At 32.2% G+C, this 10,966-nt stretch overlaps 1 protein-coding gene across 1 annotated transcript in view; it reads right to left on the bottom strand.

The window, feature by feature from the left end:
* LOC112522854 (glutathione hydrolase 1-like) overlaps positions 1 to 10,966 on the bottom strand; it is a 14,750-nt gene that overhangs the window by 2,501 nt on the left and 1,283 nt on the right. The window contains 4 exon segments of the mRNA XM_025132204.1: positions 213 to 604; positions 902 to 1,209; positions 1,756 to 1,865; positions 4,772 to 4,839. Coding sequence (XP_024987972.1) covers positions 213 to 604; positions 902 to 1,209; positions 1,756 to 1,865; positions 4,772 to 4,839 — 878 coding nt within the window.

Here is a 10,966-nt window from a genome sequence, read left to right as displayed (position 1 = left end):
TTTTGGCTATTAGATTAGATTTCTTTGGTTGTTTTTAGCTTTTCTTGGAAATAGTTTGTTTGGAGACCTTTATATCTTATTTGAGGTTATATTCAATTTCGTTATGGAAGATTTTATTTTGTATTGGAGACTATATTTTGGAGGTTTTATATAGCGTTCCATTACGTTTTGAAGTAACCTCCCTTCCTTCGGAATGGGAGTGTTACAGTAACCCTCCAGCCTTTCTAACATCTTTAACCAGATGAAATCCAATCGAACCGTTATAGAACGGTTTAATTCCGTACTTTGAGATATGTCGAAGAGTTTGTGATAGTTTTTCGTTGTAGCATGTTTCTCCGGTTTTCAATAGCCTCCCTTCGGAGGTGAAAATGGCAGCAAGTCCATCGTCCGCCATCACATCTGCTTCTGTCACCACCATTTGCTTGCGGAGATACGGAGATACTTTGAAACCTTTACGAGCAAGACGTTCAGCAGGCCGAACAAGTCTCTTCCACGGTAGCTTTCCGTATTGTTCCCAAGCTTTGTAAATCCCAGCAATCAACCCTGGTACCGCTATCGAAAGAGCACCCTTTTCTTGGAGAGTAACATTTCCACCATACATGTCCTATACAGAAGATCAAACTAAACAGCATCAATTGATCCATTCTCAAGTACATTTAAATTTCCGTTAGAATCCCACATTGGCTAGATGTTGACTGTCCATCAAACATCTGTATACGTTGGAACCTCTCCCTTTCCCTCTCTGTAACGGTTTCTTTTACATGTATATTCTAACAATATCAGCTTTATAGGACCCTAAATATGTCTAAATGTCTTAATAAACTGCTTGAAGTTAATAGGAACAAACAATTGTATGTCCTACTTAATTAGATGATTCTTTGATGGGTTTTTTAGCCCTTACCCGAGAAGCTAGGAGTGGAGCGGTCTCTCTCATATCGAAGGCTCGAGTGGTGCCATTGGCTAATCGAACGAGCATAAAAGCACCACCTCCTATCCCACTTGAAGCCGGGCTAACGACACCAAGGCAAAAGCTAGCAGCAATTGAAGCATCGATGGCGTTACCTCCTTCAAGGAGAACATCCCTTCCGATTCTCGAACAGACTCCATCATCAGTCGCAACAACGCCATTCTGTTTGGTGATAATTTCACGTCTTACAGCAGCAACACATGTTATCAAAGAGATCACGATGTTCCATTTGAGCATTTGAACTGCAACCAATAACGCAAATGTGATCAGGAGCTTTTAATTAATACTTTACTGTTAATATATTATGCAAACCAGAACCTCATCGTTCTATCCGATTACATTATCACATATACTCTCGTATATCAGGGACGGGCCTAGAATTTTTTTTCAAACGGTGGCACCATTAGACTATAAGAAAAAACTATAGGGTAAAAATTTCAAACAGTGACACCGTTTGACTATAAGAAACAAATATATGCATTTTTTTCAATCGGTGGCACTATTTAACTAAGAAAATAACACTAACAAGATTCGAACTTAGTCTGGGGTGAAATAAAAGCCTTGCAAACCAACTCTACCAAATAAAATTTGTTCTCATTGTAGTTTTAAAATACACACGGTGGCACACAACAGATTAATATGGTTGCACCTTTCACGAACCTATATTTTTTTACCCTTTCAACGGACAAATACTACGGTGGCACGTGCCTCCGTAACCACCATGGTAAGTCCGTCCATGTCATATATAGGTTTTCTTTTGTTGCATTGTTTTATCCTATTCTTTTAACTGTAACCACCGGTGTTTGGACTAGCTTGTGTGCATATTGATGAATCTCATGGGCACGGAAGATAACAACCAAAAAAAATAATCAATGGCCCTAAGGAGGCTCGAGATGACCTACATGGAAAAAGCGAAGAGCGGCAAGACCTAGTTTTTATTTGCATGACGTTCCGAAGGCCTTCGACCTTTGATAATCATCAAAGCAATTGATTGAAGTAAGAAATGTATCTTACCTTTGCAACTGTAGTAATAGGTTGATAATGACAAAGTCGACGATAAATATCATCATTTTTTTTATTAACCTGGATATCCAACCCGATGTACGAGCCGACTAATCCCAGATTTCAACTACGACCACCTCTTTGATATAATTAATATCATCTTTGTAACAGAATACGACTGTTGCAACCAATTTTCTTTATTGGAAGTCAGTGTCATTTAAAGCTGTACCATTATAGGTGGAAGACCTAACATATATGATATATGGATGTATGCTACATAAACACATCTCATTAATTAATTTTAAAAGCTCATATTATATATTTATTTTGTAATTCATCACTTCATTCAGAGTCGTCCTTTAGCATGTTAAATGTGAAATTTTAGGGCCCAAATTTACATGTGTTTAAGGTCTTTTATCGATCTGTGTAAAACTATAGCCGAAATTATTTAGGTTCAAACCATGAATTGTTTGGTTTCAAGTTCAAATCATTAAGGACTTAGGTTTAGTTTCATATTGTTAATCGTTTTAGGTTTAGCCCATTTTTGTTCTTATCATATATTCTCTATTATCTTCTTTATGCAATGTAATCAAAAGTTTTGGATGTAGCAGGGCTTCTAGAAAGATTGGAACGTCCCTAGCTTCATTATATAGTTGCAAATAAAAGATTATTTATGCATACTGAATTAGTATTTTGTTACGAATATCGACTCTTAAATCATAGAATTTATCAGCCAACGATGCATATCAAATTAGTATTTTGTTAGGACATTATAAAGTGTAAACACATAATAATAAAACATACTTTGTTTTCGTATTTATTTTGGTGTTTAAAAACATGTACTCCAAATTTTTTTTTCAGGCTAAAAGCCTTTAAGTTAAACAAATTTTAAATTAATATGTTTTCACTTAAATGAGGGTTCATTTAATTTTTGTGCATGTGTCATATTTAAGACAACTATTGTCATTAAAATTAAAACTAGCTTTATATGTCTACATTATGAATAAAAAATATTAAAATATTAAAATATAAATATATATATATATATATATATAAATTTATATTCTCATTCATACAGTCTATACAATTTAACCAATTGAAATAATTATGGAAATAATAAGAGTTTAGTTATTATGATTTGAATATTTATTTAAGATAATTATAGTTCATTAATGATGATCCAACACTTTATATTAGAAAAAAAAATTAATATATTTATGAAGAAAGATATTTATTAGAGTAGATGGACGGTTCAGATTAGGTTGTACGAATGACACAAGTTGTATTTGAAACACACTCTTCATATGTATGGAGCTATTTATGTATATGCATTATACATATATGCACACACACCTCTTCATATGTATGCATTCATTTATGTATATGCATTATACATACACATATACGCACACACATAAACAAATATATAAAACATATGCAAATGTATAGATTTAGATGGAGGTTCAGGAGAAAATCTAAAAAATGAAAAACAAATCAGGAACACCCTTGTAACCATTCATTTAGACATGCATACTGATAATTGAAGTTATTTATTGGTTTTTATGCATGTGTGCATGTGCATACCAGAAAAGTTACTTAAAATTACTAGAATGCACATGTGCATACCATCTAGATAGAAGGTTACCAGGGTGTTTGTTTTTCATTTTCATAAGTTTTCCACGAAACCTCCCTCCGAATCTATATATGTGCATATGTTTTATGTATTTGGTTATGTGTGCACATATGTATATGTATATGTATATGTATATGTATATGTATATGTATATGTATATGTATATGTATATGTATATGTATATGTATATGTATATGTATATGTGTGTGTGTGCATCTATAATGCATATACATAAATAAATGTATATATATATGAAGAGGGTGTTTCAAATACAACTTGTTTCATTCGTACAACTTATGCAATCTTGGTTTTTATACTAGACAAATTGTTTAAAATTGTGCATACTGTACAGATGAACGATTGCTATGATCTTCCTTAGATTTCCAATTTTTATGGTTTTCCCTCAAACATAACCCTACAGATTTACTTTGATATATAATTAATGGAGTATTTAACTATCAACTAAAAATTTAAAGAAATTAATTAAACTGATAAAATTTATATATTCTTTTAATTTGAGAGCGATATAATAATATTGCAGAGTCAGGTTTATGGGAAAACTGTAAAAAAATAAAAAACTGAGAAACACCTTGTTAACCATTCATTATGGAGGTATGTACATGTACATATAATTTTAAGCAATTTGTCTTGTATGCACGTGTACATGCATAAATACTAAGAAATGACTTCATTTACCAGGATGCACACCGTCCAAACGAACAGTTAACGTAGCGTTCCTCAATTTTCATTTTTTTTTAATATTTTCCCCTCCAACGGCCTGTAATATTGCAAATGACTGTGATTCAAGAAGTAGAAGCTTCCAGTTCCACACAATTTAAAAAAAGCACCGCTCGAATTCGATCTGGTTTTAGAACCGTCCATATTGTTTTTGTAATCAAAAGCACAAACTCAAACGCAACTACATCCATGAGTCGGTGATATCTTCGATCACCGATCAGAAGAAAACAATGTCAGTTTTCTGGATTGTAAGCAACTTACATGGTGGCATCGCCAACATCATTACTCTGCAGAACAGAACGATTGACGCAAGCCTCTTCTTGTAGATTCAGGAGCTCTGTGATCCGTCGATCAGCAACAAAAACAGTGATCCATTGCAACTCCAGATGGAAAATATAACTTCGATTAACAAGGTATAAACATAAACTTACATGCTTCGATCGATCAATTGCAGATGCTTAATTTCCACCACTCCACTGATCACACCGCTTCGATTGCCCTGAAATTGACGATGATCAAATCAAATGAATACTCCACATTACAAAATTAAATTGTAGAAATTAAGAGATGGAGCAAATCTGAGATAATTTGTTGTTGGGGATTCATAGAAGAAGCTTGCATGCCTCTGAATCGGTGATGCTGCTCTGGTTGTTGGTGCTTTCCTTGGCAATGTCTGTTCATATATTTACACAAATACGATCAGAAAATTACAAAACGGGGAGTAAATGATAGTAGTTGAGTTATTTTGAATTTTCACATAATTTAAAATTTGCCCTAAGACACAAGTATTTATTAAGCGTCCTAAAATAAAATTTTAGGAATAAAAAATAAAACATCGTATAAAAAAACGTTGTAATAAGTTTATATGACGTTCTTTGGCGTCGTAACAAGTTTATTAGAACGCTTTTATAAAGAAAACATCATATTAGCTAATTTATAGAATACTATTTAAAAAAGTGTCCTACAAACATAAATGTCCTATAAAAAATTGGTTTATAGGATATTTTATAAAAAAAATGTCTTATAATGTGACGATTTATATTAAAAATGTCATAAAAGTTGTTAAGACTTCAAAAACGTCCTATAAACTTATTACAACACCTTTAGATAAGACATTTTATTTTTTGTGTCTATAAATGATGTCTTATAAAACATTCTATTAGGATGTTTATGTATTGATGGCATCTTGTAAACCGAATTTTGGTGCAGTGATCACATCTTTGTAGACCCTGCTTTTGAGTATCATATACTGGTTTTGTTTGGTTTGTTTCTATATAAATACAACGATACCCCATTACAACAAATTTGGGTTTATATGATGACAAAAATGTCTAAGCATCGTAATAGACTAGCTATAAGATTTAAGTTTATAGGATGAAACAATAAAACGTCCCGTTTAAAAATGTTGTAATAAGTTTATAAGACATTTTATGTGTCATAACAAGTTTTTTAGAACATTTTTGTAAAAAAAAAACATAGTATTAGCTATTTTATAGGACACTCCAAAAGTATCGTATAAAACAATTGTCATATAAAAAGTGTCATAAAATAGCTAATATGCATATTTGAACAAACAATATAACAAAGCCTTTATCAAAAACCGATCCTTTCAAATTGTTTACGCTTGAATTTCGATGATCAGGTTTTTTCCGTTCTAGTACCATACAAAAGGACGTGAGGCCACTTTCTAGTCCCTCTGTCAAAGTTGCTTCCTGATCGATCAAATAGACGGGTCTCTATCTCCCTCACTTTTTGGCGCAAAAAACCACCTAATGGGAGAGGGACCAGATGCATGATCCATGAACTTGGCCGTCTAGCGTTGGCTCTACGAACTAACAAGGGGAAGCTTTTTCTTTCTACAAGTCATCTCGAGGCTTCAAACGTATTAAAATGGTACGACATTTTGTAATATACGACATATTTTTTTTTGAAGGGGCCAAAGACATATACGACATTTTGTATTAAAATGGTACTAAAAAACTCATTAAGGCGTCCAAAAACGTCATATAAACTTATTACAATACCTTTAGATAGATGCTTTATTGTTTAGTCTTACAAAACAGTTTATATATCAGAACACCTAGAAATTGTTGGCATCCTATAAACCCGAATCTATTGTAGGGGTACCATTTTCTAGAGGATTGGAAAATTCTTGTAAATCAAAATCATGGTTAAAGTTTTATAATTCATTTCTTGAAAACATGAAGTAACCTCCAAATAAGATAAGGGTACTTTTGGTACATAGGTTAGATTAAGAGGCTGTAATTTAACTAAACTGGTTATTTGTATAGTGTTTGGTATGATTATGACATGACATGATATTTGTATAAGACATGACACAAATATTCGACCAAATTAATGTCTTGAAATGATGTTTTTATCATGACACAAATCAACTAATTTTTTTTTTATTGACCTGGATATTCAACCCGCTATGCGAGCCGACTAATTTCAGGACAACCACCTATTTTGCAGATAACCCGGAGTCACCGCATTTGAACCTACGTGACCACAAGGAGACTTTTATTCCTCCTTGGATTTGAACCTGCAACCTCCTGATACTTTTGACATTTAAAGTCAAGCTCAAACCAATCAGGCACTTGGAAAAAAAAAATATTTATTTTTTACATCTTCATACATTATTTTTATGTTATATTTGTGAGCATTCATACATAATTTTCACGTCATAAATATTAAAAATCATACGTAACTTCTATAAATGTAATTTTATATTATAAAAATAGAAAATATATATATATATATATATATATATATATATATATATAACAAAATAAATATATTTATAGGAAAAAGATGTAGGTAGAACTGTAGAATAAAAAAACAGATGAAAAACATATATCACAATTAATTAATAAATGTTAAATTAAAGATAATAAAATAATCATTTTTATGGTGTAATTTCTTTCCCTCCATTTTTTATTGTTTTGGTTGATTATATATATATATATAGAGAGACTTGAGATCATGTGAGACCAACCTGTTTTCGTGAGATCCGTGAGACTATTTTTTTACACTTGAAATTTCACAGTAAAATGCTGTGAAGGTAACCTTCACAGTGTTTTTGTTGTGAATGTTCGGCTTTTTTTTACCTTCACAGTGTTTTCGCTATAAAGTTTCAAGTGTAAAAAGGTGGCCTCACGAGTCTCACGAAAACAGGCTGGTCTCATGTGAACCCAACCATATATATATATAAGGAGGGTTTAAACGAGAACACCCGTAGTTTAAGAAAATATGAGAACATTTTTGAGCCTCCAAATTAGTTAACATTATTACTATTAAAAGAAAAGAAAGTAAATAAGGATAATAATATGGTTTTGTATTTCTTCGTAATCTTTTTTTTTTTGAAGTATATAATATTTATATACGACAAATGCAACAAATAAACTCACACACCCTCCTCACCTATTATGAGGTTTGAACCCCTGACCTCCTAGAAGGCCAAGGGTTACGATACCGCTAGGTCAAAAGCCCTTTGGTATATTTTCTTTCTTTCTTTCTTTGTAATCTTGGTAACTTTATTTTCTCTAAAATCACGCACTGATAATATACTCACAGATCAGAATGTATCACATATGATAAGTATGTTTGTTGTACATTGAACAGAGTTGTTGACAACAAAATCACGTCATAATCATATCATTATCACAACATTATCAACATAGGAGACATCGACATAAGAAGTCTTCCATGATACCGGCAACATTAAGGGATACATACTTATAACCTTGTCTATATATATATATATATATANAACATAGGAGACATCGACATAAGAAGTCTTCCATGATACCGGCAACATTAAGGGATACATACTTATAACCTTGTCTATATATATATATATATATAGAGAGAGAGAGAGAGAGAGAAGGGTTCAAACGAGAACCCTTGTGATTTACGAGAACACGAGAACAACCCAATAACCTCATATTATGATAAAAAATAAAATTAAAAGATTTTTAAAATTAAAATTGAAATTTAAAAAGAATCAAAACATATTAAAATTAAAAGGGTAATAATAGAAATTATATCATAAAATCGATCATGATTATCATTATTTAATAAACGGTTAATCATGTGATATGAGTGTGATAATCATGTGATTATCACACAATTATCACATTATCGCTTATATCAACACRATTTGGTGTCATTTGAGTGTGATAATCATGTGATTATCACACAATTATCAAATTACCGCTTATATCAACACGATTTGGTGTGGTTTAGGTGTGATATGGGTGTGATAATCATGTGATTATCACACAATTATCATAAGGATTTCGCTCGTCTAGGGTTAACTTAGAAAATCGACTACCGATTTGGTGTGATATGGGTGTGATAATCATGTTATATCACTATCATAACAGCGCACTCGATTTGATCATGGTTTCGATCTGTTAGGGTTAGACAATCACACATTTATCACAACGATTACTCATGGTTTCGATAGGTTAAGATTAGACAATCACACATTTATCACAACGATTACGGACGAAATCCATTAAACCATTTGGTGTGATATGGGTGTGATAATCATGTGATATCACTATTATAACATCACATGCACACTCAATTTGATCATGGTTTCGATCGGTTAGGTTAGAGAATCACACAATTATCACAACGATTACTCATAGTCTCGATAAGTTATGGTTACACTTGATTGATCATGGTTTCGATAGGTTATGGTTACACAATCACAAAATTATCACAAGGGGAGATAAGAGAGTGGAAACGAACGTGCAGGAAAAAAAAGGATAATTATGACTAATTGAAATAAAATAAAAATTATAAAAATTACTTAATTGCATTACTACCCTTATTAATTTATTTATATTTAATATAAGTTAATTTATTAATTAAAAAAGTTTGAGGTTATTAAATTGTTCTCGCGTTCTCGTAAATCACATGGGTTCTCGTTTGAACCTTCACTCACACACACACACACACACATATATATATATATATATAGTGTGTTTCAAATGCAACCCATCATATTTGTACAACCAATGCAACCCAATAAATTAAAATATCTTTGGAAATGATGAGAGTTCCTTTATTATGATTTAAATATTTATGGAAGATGAATAAGGTTCATTAATTATGATCAATACTTTATATTAGGTAACAATCAAAACTTCTATGAAATTACATATTCATCAAATTAAATGGACGATTGAGATTGGGTTGTACAAATATAAAGGGTTGTATAATAATCCACTTCTCTCTCTCTCTCTCTCTCTCTCTATATATATATATATATATATGGAGAGAGAGACAGTTGGATCAAACGAGAATGATACATATTTAAGAGAATAAGAAAACGGTTGAATCACATGTGATTTTGCACTAACATCACATACAAAATCACATGTGATTTACGCGATTTTTCCACACGCCATTTAGCCGTTTTCATATTTTGTCATTGTTTTCGCTTGATCCTCCCTCTATATATATAGAGATATTCAAACGAGAATAGTGACAAAATATGAAAATATGAAAACAACCAAATCACCAAAATCACATATGTGATTTTACACTAATGGCAACAGAAGGGTGTGCAGGCGAAATGGCTCACGGCCTCAGGTCGCAACTAAAGTAGCATGAACCACATGTGATTTTAGTGTAGAACCACATGTGATTTTAATGTAAAATTACATGTTATTCGACCATTTTTTATTCTCTTATTTAGTTAATGTTCTCGTATGAACTTGATTCTATATATATGGGTTAAAAGTTGATAATCGGCAATCCCAATCAAACCTACACAGTACCCGCCACCAAGGGGCATTTTTTTGGTTCACTCAACAGCTGACGATTACCCCGAGGGAAAGGGAGTCGAACCCAAGACCTATCTTGTATTTGTGCAAAGTCACCCTATCTCACTCATAATTGGGTTAAATGCTAGACGTGTGTGTGTGTGTGTGTGTGTATATATATATATATATATATATAGTCTCATTCAAAGGAGAACTGGTTAGTTTGTGGTAACCGTGGGATCCAATCTCAATCACAAATCAATAAATAAATTAGGAAATTTTTAATTTTGGTAACTTTTAATTGAATTCTTAATGCAAGGACATTTTAGGTATTTTCTTTCTCCGTCCCCGTCCTCCGGCCACCGTCCTCCGGTGATACCACAGTGTGATACTCAAGCACATATAAGATGTATTGTGATACCACTGTGTTACATATCCGATCGATTGCACAAACGACCACAGTGTGATACTCAATCACATATAAAACACATTGTGATGCCACTGTGGTATCACCAGAGAACAGTGGCCGGAGGACGGGGGATGGAGAGAGAAGAGAAGAGATAGGAAAGAGGAGAAAAAATACCTAAAATGTCTTTGCATTAAAATTTTAATTAAAAATTACCAAAATTATAAATTTCCTAATTTATCTATTGATTTGTGGTTGAGAATGGACATCATGATTACCACAAATTAATTAGTTCTCATTTGATTATGCCCATATATATATATATTACTTGTAAGTGTATAACTTTTAGTATAATGCACAATATATAAGATATGATATGTATGTAATAATATATACAAACAACCCAGAAAATGAAAAAGATAGATATTCTGACTTATTAA

This window comes from Cynara cardunculus (genome assembly GCF_001531365.2).
Source record: "Cynara cardunculus var. scolymus isolate 2C chromosome LG 1, CcrdV1, whole genome shotgun sequence".
Lineage (NCBI taxonomy): Eukaryota > Viridiplantae > Streptophyta > Magnoliopsida > Asterales > Asteraceae > Cynara > Cynara cardunculus.
Note: the sequence above shows the minus strand (reverse complement) of the source record. Positions and strands in the feature narration are given on the sequence as shown.